This window comes from Phascolarctos cinereus, unplaced genomic scaffold (assembly GCF_003287225.1).
Source record: "Phascolarctos cinereus isolate Bilbo 61053 unplaced genomic scaffold, phaCin_HiC Scaffold_4;HRSCAF=312, whole genome shotgun sequence".
Taxonomy (NCBI): Eukaryota; Metazoa; Chordata; class Mammalia; order Diprotodontia; family Phascolarctidae; genus Phascolarctos; species Phascolarctos cinereus.
The window spans coordinates 119,443,261-119,466,197 of NW_027555847.1; the positions used below are offsets into that span (position 1 = coordinate 119,443,261).

Consider the following 22,937-nt stretch of genomic DNA (forward strand, 5'->3'; position numbering starts at 1 on the left):
GCTGACCACATAATAATAATAGGACAACAATAAGTATCAACGATTTACATAGCAGATGGAAAAACTAAGGGACTATGCGTATAAGGAAATTGGTCAGAATGATGATCAAACTTATATACTATGAGAAGATATAATACAATCTGGGAGGAAGAAATTTGCCCAATAGCCAATTATTATTAAAGAGGGATCTTACCCACATCATTCGAGCCAAAATCTCATACATAAATTAAGAATGCTTTATGGTTAAGACAAAGTTGTTTGGCAAGACTGAAGAATCTGAGGTAGCAATTCAAACAAGAAGGCTGACAAAATATTACTGCAAGATCTGTAAAGCCAGATAGTGACACTCATACTAATTTGGGCAAGGAACCAGATCTCAAACTATACTTCAAAGCAGCAGTCATCAGAATGATGGCTAAAAAAGAGAGAGGTTAATTTGTGGAATGGATTAGATATGCAACATATGAAAGTGAGAGAAATGATTATTAATAACCAATAATTTGAGGAGACTCAGATTTCACTCTTTTTCTTTCAAGACTTTAGTCTCTAGGTTCCTCTGTCTAGACGCCACCCAGGGTCAGCTACTGTGTTTTCCTCAGGTTTGGGTGGGGATAAATTCTTTGAATAGACTGCTCAAGGAGAGAGGGGACTTAGGAATTAATGACAATAATCAAAGTTCAGGTCCAGCCCCTTAACTGTAATAGTCATTCTCAATCGTTAACCAATCATAGTTGATTGCTATCCAGAACATCCCTCTTCTGATGGGCATATAAACCTTAATCCCACCACCATGATTGTCTTTGGCCTAAGAGAGTGATGGCCAAATGACCATCCATCTTTATATTAAAATGCTGACATGATTAAATTACCCACAAATTATGTCTCTTGAAACTTTTTAAATGGCACAAAAGCAAATAAAGGCTGGGTTTTTAGTGTTCAATAAACCCAAAGACCCCAGCTACAGAGGTAAAGACTCAATACTGGACAAAAACTGTTGACAAACTATAGTTAAGTATAAAATTAGGTTTAGATAACTATCTCATACCATATACTAAGATAAGCTCCAAACAGATACATGATTTACACATAAAAGATCACATTATAAATTTGAGGAGCAATGAAATATTTTTCATATCTATGGATAAAGGAAGAGATCATAGCCAAACAAGGGACAGAGAAGATTATATAAGATAAAATGGACAATTTTCATTATATAAAATTTACAAATTTTTGCACAAATAAGACCAATACAATTAGAAATAGAAAAGAGGTAACTGGGAGGAAAAATCTCTGTAGCAAGTTTTTTTGGGGGAAAAAAAGCCTCATTTCCAAGATATAAGAAGCTCATTCAAATTTAAAAGAATAAAAGCTATTTCTCCATAAATAGCCAAAGGATATGAATAAGCAGCTTTTAAAAGGAAGAAATTCAAGCTATCAACAATCAAATGAAAACATGGTGGAGAAATCAGAGAAGTCTCAGAGAAATACAACCAGTTGGAAAATAATATGCTTATCTTCCATTTCTTCCTTAAGTTCTTTTAAGGAGGTTTTTGCAGTTCATAGCACCACACTCTAATCAAAAGGGCAGAGAATAGAGACAAGGTAGAGCACCAAGACTGATCTGATCTTTCAGAATAATGAGGTTTTCCCAATGATGAATTTCCTGGGGCAGAGATATCAGAGAAGACCAAAAGTAACACAGTCACATGGGAAATGTGATGTTTGTCCTCAGTTCTCTCCTTCAATGGAGACTTTGCAGTATGTGGCTCAACCCTCCAAACAGAGTGGCAGAGGGTAGTGATGAGGTATGAGTACCAGGACTGATTAGATCCTGAAGGATGATGAGATGATACAATCCGAAAGAATACATGAATCAAAGAACAAATTATTGAAATAATAAAGAATTATATGAAAGAAAATGAGAATGAGAGAACATAATCAAAACTCTGGGGATATAAAAGCCAATTCTTACAAAAAATTTTCTCTTTCTAAACACTTCTGTCAACAGAAGAGGGCAAGAACAGATCGATGAATAGGGCATATAGCTAAAAAACAAAAGAAAAGTAAAACAGAAAACACCAACTGAACACAAAATTAGATATTTTAAATATCAAAGATAAAATGCAAAACAATTGTCATAATTTGATATACTTGCCAAACAGAAAGTCACGGCAACATAAATTTAGACTACAAACTCATTTGTAAAATGTTATAGGGGGGACAGTAGCGTAGCTAGGTGGCAGAGGGGATAGAGTACCTGGGCTTAGCGCACAAAAGAGCTGAGTTCAAATCCAGCCTCAGACACTTATTAGTTATGTGACCCTGGGCAAATCACTTAACCCTGTATGCCTCAGTTTCCTCATATATAAAATGAGCTGGCTCCACCATCTTTGCCAAGAAAACCCCAAATGGGGTCACAAAGAGTTGGACATGACTGAAACGATGGAACAACAAGAAGTAATCCACTGCATATTATCAAGGATGACTTGCACAAAAGAAGACTTACGAACACAACATTCAGGATATGTATGATTTGAAGGGGGAGCAGGAGGTAGGTTGTACATGAGTTAGGAAGCTATAGTAAGAAAAAAGAGATAGATGTCCCAACAATTAAACTGGCATCCATAAACTAACAAAAGAAACAGAGGTAGACCTCCAGTGCATTAGGTAGATCTGCTATGGAAGATACCTGGAGAAGAACAGCATAGAATGAGAAGGTATAGGTGGGCTGGGATCTGCACTAGTAGAGGGAGTACCTATACCAATAAGACCATGAATCCACTGAAGGGCAATTTTATTACTTCAAAGTACATACAATAATTAGAAACAGACTAATGTAGTAAACAGCACAGTTAAATGAAGGTCTTAATTTTATGAAAACTACTGGTAATTACCTTATCAGTGGTTCATAAGTAAATAATTAGTATATCAGTGGCTCAAGTAAATATTTCTGAAACAAATGTAGATGTTTTAGAAGCATTTTCTTATGCATCATCAGACACTGCTTGCAATCATACTATTAAATTACTGTTCTCCAAATATTGTTAATGTAAACTTCTGCTAAGCCCCTACCTAAACTTTCACAAATTTGGAATTAATGGTTTCCTAATTAATGTTTACTATATATGAAACTAAGTATATTATCAGCATGGTTGATTATAAGGTACAGAGATCAAATGGTGACTAGGGAAAGATTTAAAACAATCTGAATATGCAGTATCTTCCTAAGTTCCCCTAACTCTCCCTTTCAGAAATCCTATCCATTCCAATGGCTTCAGCTATCATTTCTACAAAAATCATTCCCAAATCTTTATCTCCAGACCTGAACTACCTTTTACTTGCCAAGCCCATACATAATTACTGATGTTTGTTAACTCAAGCTCAACTTGTCTAAAACCAAATTCATAACCTTGAAACATTTTATCAAATATTTATTATGCAGAAAGGCCATAAAGCACATACAGAAGTAACAGTTGGAATATAATAAAACAAAGAAGAAATCCAGATAAACGTACCATAAGAAATTTGAAGAGCAAGACTGTTCCAAAAACAACAACAACAACAACAACAACAACAGTTTCCCTCCTAATTTCCCTATTTCTGTTAATGGTAATAATACCTTTCTCACAGTCACTTAGGTTTAGAACCTCCAAGTCAGAACGTAACAGAAACCATTCCCTACCTCTGCCACTCAGTAGATGTTTAACTCTTGACAAGACTCTCTAAGGCTCATTTTCTTTCCTATAACATGTGTATAATACTAATTGTAGCATCTGCCTCATATTGTTGTTATACTAATTATGAGAGAGCACACAAAAGCACCATAGAAACACGAACAGGTGATCCTGCATCCCATCAATGTTTTTCCAAAATATCCTTTACACTGTTGCCTGAGTAATCTTCCTAATACACTTTTCTACTCAAAAAAACAAACAAACCCTAAAACCTTCAGTGACTCCCCATAGCTTGCTAAGTAAAATACAAACCCCTACTCCCTACTGAAGTCTTCCTTGACACTTTCCCACTCCCAATCTCCTCAAATTTCACATAGCATTTTGCCTGTCTACAACAAATTCACAATAACCATCTAATTACTATAGGGGGCTAGATATCTACACTGAAGTCCTCAATCTGATAAAATCGCAACCCACTTAAGTACTGAAATATGTTAAGTACCACATGGGGAGGGGGGAAATAAACAAGAATGTACAAAAAGTCAGAAAAGGAAAACATCACTTCTGGTTGGGTTATTCATGGAATGCTTCATGAAGGTTGGGCCATAAAGGATTAATGAGATTCAAACAAGAAGCATAATAAATTGTGTAAAGAAATAGTATAAAACATGGCTGTTAAAGTGGAATGAAACAAACTGAGGTTTTGTGAGTTGTTGAGGCCAAAATCCAACACCATCTGGTAGACAACTCACCAGTAATGTCTCTCCAAAAACTAGCTATGTCTTAGCCAGAGTTTAGACTTTCATCTGAGGAACAGTCTATCACTGGGCCCAAACTCCTGCCTTTTCCCATCTTGGAAGGACTTGCCATCTCTTGCACTGTGGTAGCACAGTATCTGATAACCCAAGGTCACCTCTATGATAAGACAATCGAAAGACAGACTAAAAGAGAACAAGACACAAGAGAACCACTTTTCATGAGTAAGGGTGGATGACTCTCCATCATCTCAATTAAAATAATCACAAAAGGCTTAGATATCTAAAACAATTCAATCTACTCCACTATAATGTGTGCTTATGTCAACTGCTTAGAAAAAACTGTAGGGTTTGGATGAAGGTGGATGGTGCCCCAAAAGAAACACCTTCTAACTAGCTAAAAGAATCACACATACTCCTGAGTCTACATACAAAAATAGCAATAAATAAGCAGTGGGCCAGTCCAGCAATGGAAAACTCCCCATTCTGGAGCCCTGGAGAAGGAACTGTTCTTTGGGAGAGGAGACAGTTCTCTAAGTGACTCAGATTTTAAAAAGATACCCACAAAAACTGTAAGACAGCAAACCTAAATCAACATAACATAGAGAAAAGCAGTAATGAACATGTAAGAATAGTGCCAAGACAACTAATGCCCAGAATGAGTCGAGGCTTACCAAAAATTAAAGTACATTGAAATAATTTCTGGAAAGCACTCTCAAATTAGTTATTAAATTGTTCATGCCCTTTGACACAAACATTCCACTACTGAAAATGTATCCCCTGCAAAACATACCAACAGAAATAAAGATCAATATGTATAAAAAATCCTAACAGCATTAATTGTTATAATGAAAAGATGGCAGTAATATACCCACCAGATAATCAGGGAATGGATAAACTGATATGTTAATATAACAATATTACAACACTGTACAAAATGGAAAATAAAAGATTCAGAGAACGACACACTAGTCATTATTAATGTAACTGAAGTAACGTAGTACAAAGAAAGTAGAACCAGTTTTTTTTAAACTAGACCAATACAGACAATGCCTATGATAATGTGAATAAAGTCAAATTTGAGAGGCCACAAAACTCTATTCAGGCAACAGAATACATTTCTGTTTTCTTTTAATAATAAACAAATTGTTTTCACGGAATGTATGTGTGTGGCAGGAACAATTTGGTGGGAAGTGTCTTATATTTAAAAAGTATCAATAAATTTAATTTCGAAAAAAATATTGAGGACATAGATTATGTCTTCACACCCACCATGTTACCTAACATACTGCTGAGCTCCTGGCAGGTACTCAATAGTTATTGAATTTCTGGCACTACTCCTGCGTCAAGTAGTTCTTATGCATTTGTCTTTTGTTATTCCTTCTAACTTTTTGGCAGGGCATGTCCTTTGAGGTCTGAGTTTATTATATATCTTTGTAATACAATGTTTCTTTAGATGCCCCTGTCTTTTAGTCCACATCAGGATTACTTATTGTACTGTCAATTTTATTTTTCAGAGATTTCTATCAAAAGCAGTTCAATGGGTCAATAAGGCCTTAGATACTTACCAGCTGTGTGACTCTGTGTGAGTCACTTAATCTCTTTGCCTCAGTTTTCTCAACTGAAAAACAGCACCTACATCTCAAGGTTGTTGTGAGGACCAAATGAGATCATATTTGTAAAATCTTTAAACACAGTACCCAGCACATAGTAGGTGCTTTAGAAATGCTTACTGAAGAAACTAAGGGGACTATAACAGCAAGTGGTGGGGGAACTGAGTGTACTACACTGACTCCATCTTGGGACTCATTTCTGGAGCTAGCTCAGTTCCCTTTCCATTCAATTACGGGTCTAGTCCAATTTCTGTCTTGTAAGAAAACTTTATTCAACTGTGGGAACTGTGAGAAAATCTTATTGCATTATCTGAACCTAGTTCTGTGTGGCTGCACCCACCTTCACCTGCTGTTTAGAAACCCTTAACTAGACTTGCATGAACTGATGTTGAGTGAAATAAGCAGAACCAGCAAAACACTGTACACAGTTAACAGCAACACTGTATCATGACCAAGTCTGATAGACTTAGCTCTTCTCAGCAATGCAATGATCTAAGATAATTCCAAAAGACTTATGATGGAAAATGCTATCCACATCCAGATAAAGAACTGTGAAGTCTGAGTGCAGACCAAAGCATACTATTTTTCATTTTTTTTTCTTTCTTTCTTGTGGTTTTTCCCTTTGGTTCTAATTCTTCTTTACAACATGATTAATGTGGAAATATGATTAATATGATTGTACATGTATGGCCTATAGTAGAGTGCATGTCATCTTGGGAAGGGGAAGAGGAAGGAGGGGGAGAAAATTTAAAACTCAAAAATCTTATAAAAGTGAATGCTGAAAACTAAACATAAATAAATAAATAGATAACCCCTTAACTAAGGACCTAGACTATGTTGATCAGAAACCCAATCAGATCCAAAGATTGATGCAAGGAGTTTTCTCACAGTTATACATCTCAAGCAACTCATTTTCTATCTGAAAACTGATCCCATACTGGTCAATCAATTATTGTTTCTATGTTCCTTTGACTGAAGATGGTCACGTGCGGAGGGAGTGGGGCACCTCTTTTTCTGATTTCAGGAAGTTGCACTTGTTCACTCTCCCCCTCCCAACTTGGAGATCTTTCCTCCAAATGGAAATCAGATTACCCAATTTCATATCCCAGTTAATTGTTTTCTTTTAATTAGCTGGTCCTATTTGATTGTTTTTGATGCATAAAAATCTGTCTCCCCCTGTGCTGGGGTCCAGTGCCAAAGATGAGGAGGCCTGGTCTTGGTTTGTTGAGCAACTGGCATGTACTGCTTAATAAACTGATATGCTCGAAATCTCAAACCTTTGTTTTCTTAGTTTTCTTTCACCTGTCATATTATTTCCTCCCTTTCTTCCTTCCTCCTCATTCACCCCTGTGACCATTTTAAGTCAATATCTAGGAACTCAGAACTATATCAAGATGTGAAGTGGCTGCCAAAAAGTTAATGTAAACTTGGTCTGCCTTAACAAAGTATAGTGCCCAAAACAAAGAATAGTCCTACTGTACTTTGACCTGGTCGGACCATATCTCAAGTGCAATGTTCACTTCTGAATGGAATTTTAAGAGGAATACTGGCAAACTAGAGTACATCCAGAAAAGAGTGACCAGGATGGTAAGAAATATTGAAACTATGCTACATGATGCACAGTTTGAGGAACTATGCATTTTTTACATGAAAAAAAAAAGGATAGCTAAGGGTATGCTTACTATTCAAAATGTTTGAAAAGCTATCATATTAGATTTAATCTGCGTAGCTCCAGAAAGAAGAACCAACAGATATAAGTGATAGGGCAGCAAATCTCACTTTGATATAGGAACTTCTTTCAAGTATAGCCGTCTAACCTGAAATGGGCTTCTTTGCATAGTCAGCTCTCCATCACTGTTAGTATTCCAGCCCAAACTACACCAATTTCACCCTGAGGATGTTATAAATGGGGATGTTACCAACACTGGGTAACAGGAAAGTTGTATCACATAAGAACAGCGGATATATTAATATCCCTTTATAGCATACAGAACTTTTCTATGCAGTTTATCTCATTGTTTTGATTCTCAAAACAATCCTGTGTAATGAGGCATAATGACAACAATAACTTGACTATTTTACAAGATAAAAGACACTTGGATTCAAAGCAGTAAAACCGTTTCCAGACAGTCACAGAGCCAGTAAATGGCAGAGCCCAGGACTCCTATTTGAGCTATAGGCTTTCCAATATATCACTCTACGGACCCTTTCAACTCTACAGGTAATTAGGAGCTGAAAAAAATGATAAAACAACATATACCTAATTCTATGGATTTATGATATTCAAAATGATTACTCTCAAGACCTTGAATATACATCTTTTATTAAAAAGTTTCATGTTTTCAGCTTAACTATAATAGCTCAAGGAGTTGGCAGTCCCTGGCATCCATGGCAGAGCAAAGAACTCAAAAGTCACCCCATACAACACCATTGCCAATTATAAGCCATTCTGAGTACCTATGCATAGCAGTAACATCTCCAAACTTCACCTCTGAGCTGTTCTTGTCATTCCACATTACCTAAGTCTCCAGCTTACCAATATTCACTCTTCAATACAGACCATGATGTGCCTGGCACATAGTAAGAACTTAATAATTGTTTCTTGAATGAATAAATGCTGTCCTAATAGATTAATATTTTGCCTTTCCTGACAAAGAATCAAAATGTTCCCTGCTACAGACACTGTATAGTTCTCTTGTACAACTAATAAAGCTAGGACAAAAGTAGATAAAGGAAACAAGTTCCACATTGTATCAAAATATGCCATTGAAAAAAGTAAAAGACCTCATACTTTATAAGATAGCTATCCATTTTAAGAATTCATCTACCAAAAGGCAAAATAAATGTTTCTCACTTTTCTATTCATAAACATATACTATCTCTATACTAGTATGAGAGGATTCTTAGATAATCTCAAAGTTTTTGAAAGTAGAGGGCTCCAAAGAGCAGCCTGGCATAAGTGAATAGGCTGGATTATCACTTAGCTTTAGCGTCTGTTGAAATGCTATCAAATCTACAGTTTTAATAGCTGCTTGCTAACAGAGGTCTCTGTAAGACAAAGGATAGAACTTCTGCTTTTTGATGGCACCTTCCTGTTCCACTGTTTTGGCATTTCCCCCCATTTTTGTCAGTAATGCCACATTTTTTTTGGTGTCTAGTTAGAATGCCAAGGTTGTCTGACTCTTTCCTCCTGTTCATCCCATACACCCAATCTGTTATCCTTAAAAATATCTTTCACTCCCTCTCCCCAGGTCACCTAATATATAACCTACTAGAATAGCTTTTATTGTCTTCCTGGCTTCAATTTCATTCAATTCAACAAACATTTACTAAATGATTAAGTAGTAACTACCACTCTTTAAAAAATGACAATCCCTGCCTTCAAGGAGCTTTCAATATACTTGGAGGAAGAAAGGATTAAGACATGTATATCTAGAAATAAGGATGATATATATATGACTTAGAGTATGAGTGGAGCAAAGGACAAATTTAGGTAAGATACTAAAAATTTGAGAAGAGAAAGAACACTTTCATCCAGGATGATCAGAGAGGGCTTTCTAGACAAGAGGCCACAGAAGCTGAGCTTTGAAGGAAGAAAAGGATTCTATAAGGTAGATGTGAGAATGCACTGAATCCCAAACACGGGAGAATGGCCTAAAAAACATATGGATACAGAAGGATGGCATGTCAAATTTGGGAAACATTTAGCAGTCTATTTTGGCTGGAACACAGAATGCTGAGAGGTAGCAATGTGAAATAAGGCTGGAAAGGCAGACTGAAACTGATTGGGGTGGATCTTAAATGCCAGGTCCATTCTATGAACCTATTCTACATATGAAACCGAGTGTAAACTTTCAAAAAACCACAGTGTTCAAATCAAAACTTTCATCATGTCACTTCCAGAATCAAGAACTTTTAGTGGCTTCTTAGTGCTTATATTAAGTCTAAACTCTCTTTAACTTTTAGGCCCTATGCTATCTATTCAATCTTATCTCACAACTCCACAATACAGACCCTCTGCCACACTCATGCCAACATCTCACTGTTTTCTATTCACTCTCCAGCCATTAACTACCTAATATCTTTGTTCATGTACTTTCTACTTCCTGGAATGTCCTCTCTACTTTTCTCTATCTAAATCCTATCTATCACTGGAAGGCTCAGACTAAGGCCTTCCTTCAAGAAACCTTTCCTGACAACTACCATAATCTCTCCTATCCCTGAATTACTATAGTACTGCAAGTCTGTGGCAGTGGACTCCAACGTGGGGACTGCATAACCCCAATGGACAATGGCATAAACACAAAGGGTAACCAATCAATAGTGGAAAGATGGGTCTCAGTCCACCCTCTCAGCTGGAGTACATTCACTGGGCTTCCTCTAACACAGTTACACCACCCCCTTATTCATCATACGGCAATATTCCCTACTTAGCTCCCTCTTGCACCTGACCTGCTCTCAATAGCTATGCAAACTCTCAACCCTCCCATTCCATGCAGCCTCTTTGCAGGACCCTTTTGAAAAATCTCCACTTCCCAATGTACTCACATCCTATCTCCAAATTACTTCATGGCTGTCAAAGTCACCCCTCAGTGGGGCAGGTTCTGTGTTCTCAGGCAGCCAGTGCGTAAATTAGAGTCATATTCCCCCTCTACTTTTCATTTTTTATTTTGTTGTTGTTGTTCCCCTGTGGGACTGAATAAACTAATCTGGATGAAAAAACATGGATGGGTTATTGTCTACGCGGTGGAACTCATTACATAATGCTTCCCACAGATCCAATCCTCTTCCAACTTCCTTGATTCTATCAAGGACATCATGCTCCTTTACATCTCTTCTGAGTTCTAAACCTTCTTAACTTTGACTCTTCACTTAACCAAAACTGTTTTCTTCCAAGTGACCAGTGATCCCAAATGCCAAAGCTTATGGTCTTTTCTCAATCTTCATCTTTCTTGTCTCTTCTGTATCATTTCACACTGCTGATCACCTTTTCCTCCTGGACACTTGATCTTTCATCTCTTGCTGAAAATGATACGTGTCACTGATAAAAACTCTCACATACGTAAAGTTAAAAAACTTGGAAGCAAAACTGCCTGTTTAAAAATCTTCCAAATTTGTTAAAATGATCAAGATGCTAAATCTTCCTATTAGTTTGCAAGAACTAATGAAAAACTGCAAAAAATTATTATCAGGAAAGATGAAAATTTATATTAGACAAATACCAACAATAATTTTGGCATAATTGATATAGAAAAGTGTGGATCTGAATATGTTTGTGAAATTAGCTATGACAACGATTAAAACCAAACACTGAAATAAACTGAACTTAGAATCAGACCTTTGAGTCCCTCTACCACAGTGTTAAACTAAGCCTTTCAAAAATATTCAAGCAAATTTAAATTCTCTCATTAAAAATATCATTTGTTACATTTTAGTGAGAGCAAAAAGCTTTTGTGCCATTGATAAGTAAATATTTTAAACATTTTATCTTTCTCATACCTTTTGTGTAAGTTTTATAATGTTTAAGTATTCATAGAACTATACTTACATAAAAGTATATAATGTATATAAATTTATAAATAAGCATACATACATTTAGCACTTACTTTTAAGTCATATTCTCTGTGTAAATCTTGTCCTCTCAAAAAGAATAATAATATCCCTAAGCAAAAAGGGCATATCTTATACTTCATCTGTACCTATGATAGGCAAATGATAAAGATTGATAAAGGTGATAAGGGGTGATATGGCCAATAAGATGGAGGATACACATTTTCTTTGATTCCTCACAACTTCTCAAACCGCTCAAAACATAACTGATGTGCCAAAGATAAATCAACTTCAGTTGACTCCATGGTCTAGGACACTGAGAATACAAAAGGTCTAAAAAAACAAACAACATAAAACGACCCTCACTGACTTCTTTCCCACCTCCCACACTACAGGCAGCAAGTCTGCACCAGCAGATCCAGAACTCTACATACAGGTCAGGATTTGCAACAAAAACAAACCCTACTCCATCTCCACTCCTTCCTTACACTGTCACCTGGGCTCCAAGTTATGGAATTTTGCTCAGGCGGAGACAGCTAACCAGTGGGGCTGGTAACAGCTTTTCAGGAGCAAAAGCCTGCTAAGAGCCAAAACCCTGCAGGACCACTGAAACAAAGGTCTGAAATGCCCATGCTGGGGCAGACAACCCTGTCATACCAGCACAGCAGCTTTCTGATTCTCCCAGGGAAAACACGACAGAAGAGAGCACTGTGTGTGGGGGTGAGGGTAGAAGGTGAAGGTGTTATGCAGCATTCCATTAACCCTGAGGGAAAGGGCACAGCATCCACCTGGGGCCAGCTCTAACCACCCAAAAGTCACTTGTGGTAGAGATCTGCACTGGTGAACTAAGAATTGCAAACCATAGGAGGAGGATGAGATGCTTTGAGATCTAGTCTCCAAAGAAATAACCATTAGAGAAGACAGAGTCAGAAAGAGAAGAGTACCAAAGGATAGTCAAAGATCTCAGGAAGATGAAAACTCTAAGACCTTGGACATAAACAGATAAATCAAGAAGGGAAATACTAACAGAAGGAAATATAGCCTCCAGATCTAGTAAAGGAGTTCAGGTATCTATGAATAAACATAGCAAAACAAAGGAAAATTATCCAGCACTTGATAAGACAGAAGACTCAGTAGAATTTAAGGAGAACATGGAACCACAACACACTGCTTCTGAGTGGTTCAAAAGAGAATGGGAATTATCAGAGTAGAATTTATGGCCTTCACAGCAAAAATGGGCAGAATAGAAAAACTGGAATTTGCAAAGACAAGTCCCACTAAATAAATAAAGAGAAAACAATAGAATGAGAATGTAAACATGCAGAAGAGGACAATCTAAAAGAGAAGCAAAAAACAATAACATTAAAAGAAAACAGGCTTACTATGCAAACAAAACATATTGATCTTAAAGACAAGATGCACAGAGACAATAGAAGGATTATAGGTCTTCAAGGAGAACGTGACAGAACAAAAAACCTTAACACCATATAATTGAGGAAATAAAACAGAACTGCCTAGAACTTCTAGACAAAGAAAACAAAATATACAGAAAATGAAATTCACATATCACCTCCAGAAAAAAAATAAAAAACATAGTGCTCAAATTTAACAACAGGGGCAGCTACATAGTGCAGTGGATAGAGCACCAGCCCTGGAGTCAGGAGGATCTGAGTTCAAATCTGGCCTCAGACACTTGACACTTACTAGCTGTGTGACCCTGGGCAAGTCACTTAACCCTCACTGCTCACCATAAAATAAATTTTTAAAAAATTTCACTCTGTAAGTAATCAAAAGCAATAAATACAAAGGAAAGGAAATAAATGCAAGGTTATTCTGCACCCACCAGAAAACTCAAGAGGAAATGAAATAATGCATTCCAAGGAGCAATGGAGCTCAGGATGCAGCCTAGGGTGACCTACCTTACAAATCTGAGCTTAGACATACATGAAAAAAAGATGGACCTTTAATAATAAAAAGGCATTTGAAACATTTTTTTAAAAAGAAAACCAGAACTGAAGAGATTATTTGTTTCTCAAACAGTGGAAATGCCATGCTGAGCAGTCCTGTGCCAGTGTCTCTCATGTCACACAATCAATTCCAAAGTTATTAAGAGAGACTTTGAGAGTGTCCTTGTATTACTTCTTTTGACCAGCATGTGAGCACCTGCCCTGTTTTAATTCGAACAATGTGGTAAACCCATCAGAGTTGCAGTGTGTATAAGAAATACAGATAAGCATGGAAAGATCTATATGAATTGATGCAGAGTGAATTAAGCAGAATCAAGAAAATAACACAGTAATGGCAAAATGTAAATAAACTACACATCAAAAAAATCAAAAGTAAAGGTAACAAAACTATAAAAATCAAGTAAGACTCAATCAAAGAGATATGAGAGGACATTCCCAACACACCCCTTTGTGAAAGTGGGAAGCCGTGGTTACACATTGCACATGTTTTCTGACTTTTTCAATGCATTGATCAGTTATGCTGATTTTTCTCCCTCTCAAAAAAATTACTATTATATGGAAGGACTCTCTGGGACAGAGTGAGGGAATGATACTTGAGATAACTATAATCAAAGAAGAAACAAAAGATATCAACAAAAAACTTTTTTTAAAAAGTCTTATGATGGGAACAGCACAGAAATTGGAGTCAGAAGAACTGCACAGTGCCTGGCATAAAGTAGGCATTCAATAAATACCTAAATTGATTTGAATAACTTCTAATCTAATGGAACTTAAGTTGGGGAAAAAATACATATGCATGCAACCATAATATGGAAATCCACAAGAGATATAAGTAAAGAGATTCAAAGGAGGAAAGGTCATTAGTGACTTAAGGGAACACAGACTAAACAACTTTAAAGCTGGACTTTAAATGACTGGATGGGAAGAATTTAATAGTAAATAGTAATTGAAGTAAGGAACAGCATGAACAAGGACACAGAGGCTTGTAAAATAAGGGTATTTAGCAATGGCATAGTCTACTTTGGTTGGGTCATAAAGTATATATGGAAGGGAAAACAAGAAGAGCTAGATAGGTAGAAGGATCCAAGAATGTGGAAAGTCTTGAATGCTAGGATAAGGAATTAAACTACTCAGTATGCAATAGAGTACCATTGAAGGGTTTTCAGGAAAGAATGACATGACTATAAGTAAAATTAATCTGATGGTACTACTAATGAAGAATTAATAGGAGAAACAATAAAGAGACATGGAGCCCATAACAAGCTACTCCAATAGTTTAAGCAATGTAATAGTGAGGCTTTGTGCTAGCTAGGATAGTGGCAGTGTGAAGAGAATTCAAGACTTAGTAATACTGGAGTTAAAACTAACAAGATTCAATAACAAATAAGAAGAAAAAGGGAGAAAGAAGTATTAAAAAAAATCAATGTTTTAAAATATGGGAGTCTAGGGAAATGGTGACACCAATGACAGAAATAACATGAAATTAGAAAGCCGCGCAGGTTTTGGAACAGAGATCATAAGTTCAATTTTCTATTTTTTGAGTTTGAAATACTAGTGGAACATCCAGAGGGGAAACTCCTGAAGGTGACTGGAAACACAGTTCTAGAGCTCAGGAGAGAGGTCAGGGCTGTAGATTTGAGAGGCAACTACACAGAGGTGCTAACCAAAGCCATGAACTCATGCAAGTAAGATTACCAAGGGAAAGATTATAGAGAGGAGAGCCAAGTGCAGAATACTGAATACAAGGCACTAGGAAATGGACAAGGAAGAAGAAAAAGAAGGAACAATCAAAAGTGTAACAGAACAAGGAAAGCGTGGTAGCTGTTCACTATTGTGCATTATTTGACTGTACTTACTAAATCATAATCATGAAACCAAGGAAGAAGAAAGGGGCAATCACCACTGTCAAATGCTGCAGAAGAGTCAAGGCAGATGACGGCTGAGAAAGGCCACTAGTCACAGCAATCATGGTGAGCTTTGTGAAAATACCTTCTGTACAGCAGCTCAAGTTGTCAGATTACAAACTACTAAGGAAAGTTCAAGTTGATAACATGGCTGCATAAAGAGTAATGAGATAAGAGAATGAGCAGCTATAGTCATAGTTTAGATGGGGTAGAAGAGATGAGGGAAAGGTTTTGAAGGATCGCGGATACCTAAATATGTTTTTATAGGGAAAGGGAAAAAAGCCAGCAGAGAAGAATACACACAAGAAATGATTCCTAGGAACAAAACAGGAAGGAACTGGGATCAAGAACACAGGTTGAGGGACAAGCCTCTGAAAAAAAGTAAGGATAACGATTCCCCTGATACATGAAAGAAGTGATGTCACTGAGATAATCTGAGGAGGTGATGGATTAATTTTCTCAGGGAGTAGGAGGTTAAATCATCTGTTATAAATCTAGGGGTTGAGGAACTGATAAGGAAAAGATCTGGAACATTTGCTGTTGGGAACGAGAGAAGCAGTCAGTAAAAGTAGAATAGGATTTCCAGGTAGCAAGGAGGGTCCAGATGAGGTTTGACCTAGAACAAATTCTTCCATAGAAACAACATTATAAATCATAGTTAGCTTCACAACTTGTCCAAGAAGGCAGATGTACCTGAACTACATACAGTACTAGCAAAAGTTCTGGGTCCTGAGAGGAATGAGTAATACGGCCCAGGAAAAAAGGAGAAAGAAACCTCTTTTCTGTGCGTAACCAAGCCTAGATTTCAAAGAGCCCATATTTGTCTTTGGTACCCTCCCATCTCCTTTTTTTAATACCTCCTTATCCCCTTAACCACAGACCTCAAGTTGCCTTAAATCTACCGAGTAAGATTCTCACTTGGGAGGTTAAAGTAGGTCTAACCCTGCCCTTCATACCTTCCATCCACTACCTCCCCAATTTTTTTCTTTTTTGCTCCATAATTATTTACCTCCTTTCCCCTTTCAATCAAAGATCTCATTTTCTCAGTGAAGTATGATGCACAAATACATACAAAAAATCCCATTTAAATGTAAAATGAAACCATGATTTTTAAACCATCAGATTAAAGTAAAATACAAACCAAATAAAACTCTACTTTATGATTTCAAACAGCATAACAAAGGAAAAGAAAGAACAGTGGGGCAAGATGGCAAATACACAGGCAAGTCTGTCCAGTGCCACCTGGAAGACTTGACTGTAAGTCACCTTTTCTAAACTTTTTGGTTTCTTCTTTTCCTCCACTTTAAATCCTCAAAGTCTATAATATCTTCAAAATTTTTCACAGTGACTCTCATAGCAGCAATCTGGGGACTCCACTACTGAAGGAGACTGAGATTTGTTTGTAAGGGATCTATTTTCTTGCCTGTATTAGATTACTGAGTTTATATAGCACCTTTCTTCCAAACTAATTAACTATGCATTACTATTGAAATATATAATGAAAAGTACTGTTGGAATGAATTATCCTGACCACAGTCTTAGAATGTTATCCATTGTAGAGTGTGATAAAGTGGCTTTCAGTTCAGTACTCTCCTCATATTAGTTTTATGTAATAGTCAATTAGACATGTATTTTAACAGGAAGAAGAAACAAAACTAGTGTAGTCCAGATATTACAAAAGCAATATATATCATATTCTGGCAAAATTCTAGACAAAAAGTTTGTTTTTTAAATTGAATCTAAATTATTATTTCTGCCTATGGTTGGTAAGATATAGAGGCTGAGTTCGATTTTGAGTCTAAAAATCTGCTTCAAATATTTGTTCTGCCATTGTGCCAAAGCTAAGTGACTTTGGCTATGTCATTGACCTCTCTGGGCCTCAGTTTCCTCCTGAGTTTAATGAGAGTATTGGAATGGATAAATTCTAATTTCCCTTCCTGCTCAAAAGATCACTGTTAATCAAAGTGCTATGAACTATATAACTACTTAAACTGATGTTTACAATGTAAACTCTGGTTAGTGTATCTCAATCAAAACAAAATGTCCCAAAAAATACGTATTCACAAACACAATTAAGCTCAGAATAGTCCTATCTCAAAAACTTACTATTCTTCATCCTGTTATTTCATTGAAAAACTAATCAGACATATATTTAATGTAACAAATCATGAAATGTATCAGCATTACCAAAATCCCAACTGTGAGGACAGTCAAGGGCATTATAAACACTTAGATGGTAACATTGAGGGATTTCTGGTATTAACTTAATTGGGCCAGTTGGTTCACATGGTCACATGACATGAAGTTACAGGCTATCTCCACAGGGTCCAGTTATCTTCAGAAAGAAAAAAGAATGTTTAACATCTAAACACCACCCCCAACACAGGTTAGTACCTTCTTTATAAACAAAAAGAAGGTACGTTTCTTAGTACTCTGCATTCTGTAGATTTCAAAAAATGGGCCTATAGCAGCTTGGGAGATTGGGGGAGGAAAATCTCTTGCACGATTTATTTTCAAACTTAACTCTCATTTGTCCATGACAATAAGCTATAAGTAAAACATGATTAAAATTCACAGCAAATGGGAAAAATAACTTGAACATCGCCTTTCTTTATAAAGTCTTTTCCCTTAAAAAAGTCTATTCTTAGTACTAAGGAATATAACAATGATTGGTGTAACTCGGTCCCTACTCGTCTCTCCTCTAGGAAAAGAATCTACAAGGATAAAGGTCAAAAATATATATGGGGGAGGGGGAGAGAAGTGGATGCAGAAAAAAAGGGAACTTCAAACATTCTCAAATTTATCAACCAGCCCTTTAAGGGGGGGGGGGAAGATCAGCTACAATTTTCCGTCACCAAAGTTATGCCAGACAGAAAATGCTTGTTATTTGACATTCCATCATCCATCTAGGCTAACCCAACTCCAATTCCACTGCAGGGCAAAGCTGGGGATGTACGCTCCCCAGACATTTATTTTAAACCGTAATTAAAAAAAAAAAGTTCAGACGGATTTTGCCAATGTTTTCTGTACCACAGAGACGGAGCCCAAGCACGGGTGCAACTTGAGTTGGCACCGAAGAGCCTTCCTAAAAGCGGACATGCTCAGGGACTGTAAAGAACCACCACTTTTTTTTTTTTTTAAAGCTCCAGCCTAGGACAGTCCTCTCTGGCCCCCCTCCCCCTCGCCTCCATCCCCTGGCTGGAGGAGGTAGACAGGGAAGGGGAACACGCAACGGGGAGTTTCCCTGACTCCTTTAAACAGGTACATGACAGCAAGGGGTGCGCGGGGAGAATTACGACGCGGGGAGGGCAAGATGCGTGGGCTTCGGGAATGTCACGGCACGGGCGTGGGGGGGTTGGTGGAGGGAAGATCCCCGGGAGGCGGAGGAGGAGCAGGAGGGGAGGGCTCAGAAATTCGGGGGCAGGGGTCCCAGCCGCGGAGGGATTTGGGAAGGGGGAGGAGACAATGGGGGAGGGGAGGGAGCCGGGCAGGCGGCGGGGTATCCTCCTGGACTTACTCGGCTGTACCAGATGCTGAGGTGGGCCGGGGCCAGCACGGCGAAGAAGATTCTCTGGGAGTCGGTCTGGATGTGAAAGGGAGGCTCCGCCGGGCTCCCCACGGGGCACAGCAGCCTCTTGGGCCAGCCGCTCAGGAAATACATGGTCCACCCCGAACCGGCCCCCGCTGTTTCGCTGCCGCTGCCGCCGCCGCCTCTGCGCCGCCGGGTCGCCGGCCCTGCTTCCCCGGACCCTTCCCCACCCCCACCCACCCCCCCCTCTCACACGCAGCCCCTCCGGACCGGACCCCCGCCTCCCACACCGGTAGCGGCACCGGCGACGGTGGCTGCTCGGGACATCTGCCCGCTGGCCGGGTCGGGCCAGGCCGACGCGACGCTGCGCGACGCTCGCTGCCCGGAGCTGACGGGGCTGACTGAGGGAGGGAGGGAAGGGGGAGAGGGAGGAGAGGAAAGGGGATGGGGAGGAGGGAGGGAAGAAGGGAGGGTGGCCGAGGGTGGAGGGGGGGTGCTGTAGCCCCGCCTCTTTCCCCGCCCTTTCCTTCGGCCGCACGGTGCGTCAGCACGCCCCAAGCGGCGTAGTGGCGAGGAGGGAGTGACGACGTGGGGGGAAGCAGGTGAGTGCGTGCGCTCTCTCGTGTGCCCGCCCCTCCAAGTTACGCCTACTTGTCTTACGAGTAGGCCCCCTCAACCTGGTGGCCTCAATGCGCATGCGCCATTTCCCGGGAGTTCTGGGCGCTCTCTGTCGTAGCAAGTTGTCGTATCGATCACTTTTCCTTTTTTGTTTCCCCAGCGCTTACCACAGTAGCAGGCGCTCAATAAATGATTGCTTTCTAACATCAGTTTCTTTATCTGTAAAATGGGGTTAGGTGTGTTGTGTGGGAAACAAGAGTGCGGATTATAAGAGAAAAAACTTGAGAAAGCTCAAAGCATCACTACTACAAGATCGAGGTGGTGTATGTATCCGACAATGCAATTAGGAAGCTCAGGTGAGTCAGAGCGTGGCTTCTTTCGTGATTCCCGCATTTCCATTGGTGGGATCCTCAGGTGTGCACCCGGGAAAGAAAGAGAGGGCGGGATCTGGTCTGTGCTTGACTCACACTGGTAGGAAGAATCTCTGCGCGAATTCTATCACGTGGAGAACTGAGATAAGAGTTGGGAGCGGAAACTTGGGGAATCCGTATCAAACCAGGCAAATTTATCAAGTTCCTCTTATGTACCTGACACTGAGAATACAAAAACCCCCGTGAAAGAATCCTTTGCTCTCGTGGAGCTTACAGTCTGTCTAGAGAAAGGACTTGTGTGGGTGTAGATATTTCCAAAATAAATGCAAGGTGATGGGATAGGGCAGGGAATTCACGAAAGGTCTGTAGAAGATGGAGCATGAGCTGAAACTTGAGGGAAAATGGGGGTTCTAAGAGCAGAGAGAAGGGGGTTCATTCCAGCCACTGGAAGTAGAGTGCCATGTGTGAGGATCAGCCAAAAGGTCAGTATGGCCACACTGCAGCGTGAAGTGTGAAGAACGGATTGTAAAAGTGAAAGATTTGAGGCAGAGTCCAAATAGAAGACTATTGCAATAGCAACCAGATGAAAAACGATGAGGCCCTGAATTGGGTGGTCGCTGTCAGTGGAGAGAAGAGGGGGAAGGGGAAAGGTGTTGTGGAAGTGAAAACAAATTTTGGCAAGTGACTGGATATGTAGGGTCAAGTCAAATCAATAAATACCTGCTATGTGCCAAGTGTCGTAGTTAGTATTGGAGATACAAAGAAAGATGGAAACAATCCCTGACTAGGGGCTCACAATCTGAGGAGGGAGATGATGCACAAATAGCTATGTACAAACATATACAGAATAAATTGAAAATAATTTCAGAGGGTTGAATGAAAGTAAGTAGTTAAGGATGACACTGAGATTGTGAACCTGGTGACTGGAAGGATGGTGGTTGCGTCTTAGAAACAGGAAAATTCAAAAGGGGTGGATTTGAGGTAGAAAGATAATGAATTCTATTTTGGACATGTTGAGTCTGAATCCAGTGTTACAGAACTGGAGCTCAAGAGAGACACTAAGATTGGAAATGCAGATCTGGGACATGGTAATGAAATCCATGTGCGCTGATGAGATCAAGAGGAGAGTGGAGAAAACAGAAGAGGGTAGCTTCAGTCAAGTCAGGGGATTGATTCAAGCTTAGAAGTAACTGGTAGGTGTAATGTATAATAATAATGACATTTGTATTGCTCTTTAAGATTACCATGGAACTTTCCACATATTATCTCATTTGATTCTCACAACAATCCTGTGATAAGGCTGTGTTATGCCCATTTTACAGATAAGCAAACCGAGACTGAGAGAAATTGAGTGACACAGTATCCCAGGGAGGGAATCTTTAAACACTAGCATTCACCGAAACATTCACAGACACTATATTTACAGAAGCACAGAATGTTAGAACTGCAAAAGCCCTTTGAGAGGCAGTGTCTATAGAGAATAACACTAGATTTGTGATTGGGAGAGCAGGGTGTCCATGGGAAAGTCACAGTCGTAAGATTTGGATTTGAAAGGTGCATGAGCAATCATCTAGGCCAATCCTCTCAGTTTAGGCTTGAGGAAATTGAGGCTCAGAGGAGAGAAATTACTTTTCTTAAAGTCACTCAGCCAGTAAGAAGTGGTAGAGACAAAAATTCAAAGGCATGTCTAGTGAGTCTTAATTTAATGTACTTTTCATCATTTCAGGCTGCCTTCTCAATTTTTAGTTAATAAGCAAAGATAAACTGTTACTCTCCTCTGCCTCCATATTCCCCATAGCAGTGACTAAGGTAAGCCAGAAAGATGTCCCCTCTGGGCAGCAGAAATTCTATCAAACCTCTTTAGCACCACATTCTCATAGGCTGGGTCTTTTATCCTTCAAACAGCAAGGAGCCAAGCCAGTGATTCAAGCCCTAATCCATCAGGCCAACCAAAAATCTAAGAACACCCTCCCTTTACCATTTGAGGAAAACCAGCCCAGTCTACATAAAATTAATGCTTCTCCTACTATACCTCCCCCCTTGATTGCAATGCTCCAAAATTTTCTAAGGAACCTTCCACCACTAAAATGATTTTTAAAGCGTTTTTGACCTCAGGAAGAAGCCTAGCATAAAAGAGGAGTGTAGTACAAATGATAAAAACATAAAATGCTACAAAAGATCCTTTAAAAAGTATAATCCATACAATAGAGGTGATATCAGGGCTAATTCATGAAAGTTATCCCCATATAAAATGACAAGGAGCAGCATAAGGAATAACAGGACCACAGAATTAATGACACTTTCTCTGACACCATCTCCAAATCTCATCACAGGTCAGGGTCAATTTTAGCAAGTTAAGTAAAAGGTCATAAGCTTTTTGCTTACAATGTGTCCTGGGATCTAAATTGACACTGAGATTAACTCACTCATCCTTTCTAACCCATCACAAAAACCACACCCTCCCTGAGATTCTTAGTAAGGAAGTGATACCAAGTTTTGTACCTGTAGAGGCCTCTACTGAAGAAATGGCCTCTTCATACAGAGACTTCAGATTGCTCTCAAGTTAGTCAACAGATTCCCTTTCATCCTGGTGAATTCACCTTTTCTGTGATTATGTAAAACTGTTTCATTTCCCTCATGTCATTAAAAAGCACCTTAGTGGTAGGATTTTTCTTGAGCTTGCTTTCTTTCCCTATCTGACATATCTTTCTTAGTCCCCCTTGCACGACTGTTACCCTTGCTCTACCTCCTCTGCCTCTGGGTCTTTCAAGCTTTTCTCTGAGTCTTTTTCACTTCTTTCCCTACGTAATCCCCTCTCACTTACCTCCTGTATCCAATCAGTTGCCATGTCTTTTCTGTTCCCCCTCCTTAACTTTTCTTGCATACATTGCCTTCTTTTTACCCCACCATCACCCTAGTCCAGGACCTCATCATCTCTATTGAGACTACTCTTATA

At 39.0% G+C, this 22,937-nt stretch overlaps 1 protein-coding gene and 1 long non-coding RNA gene across 6 annotated transcripts in view; one reads left to right on the top strand and one right to left on the bottom strand.

The window, feature by feature from the left end:
- Window positions 1-19,218, bottom strand: part of RIC1 (RIC1 partner of RAB6A GEF complex) — a 148,082-nt gene extending 128,864 nt beyond the window's left edge. For all 5 annotated transcript variants that reach the window (XM_021006306.2, XM_021006304.2, XM_021006305.2 and 2 more), the window contains exon 1: window positions 18,981-19,218. In XM_021006306.2, the coding sequence (XP_020861965.1) occupies window positions 18,981-19,124 (144 nt within the window). In that variant the 5' untranslated portion in view covers window positions 19,125-19,218. The remainder of the gene's footprint in view (window positions 1-18,980) is intronic.
- A 256-nt stretch (window positions 19,219-19,474) lies between these two features.
- The window catches only part of LOC110221615 (uncharacterized), a 45,140-nt gene continuing 41,677 nt past the window's right edge, over window positions 19,475-22,937 (top strand). The window contains exon 1 of the long non-coding RNA XR_002328182.2: window positions 19,475-19,966. This is a non-coding gene — a long non-coding RNA (uncharacterized LOC110221615). The remainder of the gene's footprint in view (window positions 19,967-22,937) is intronic.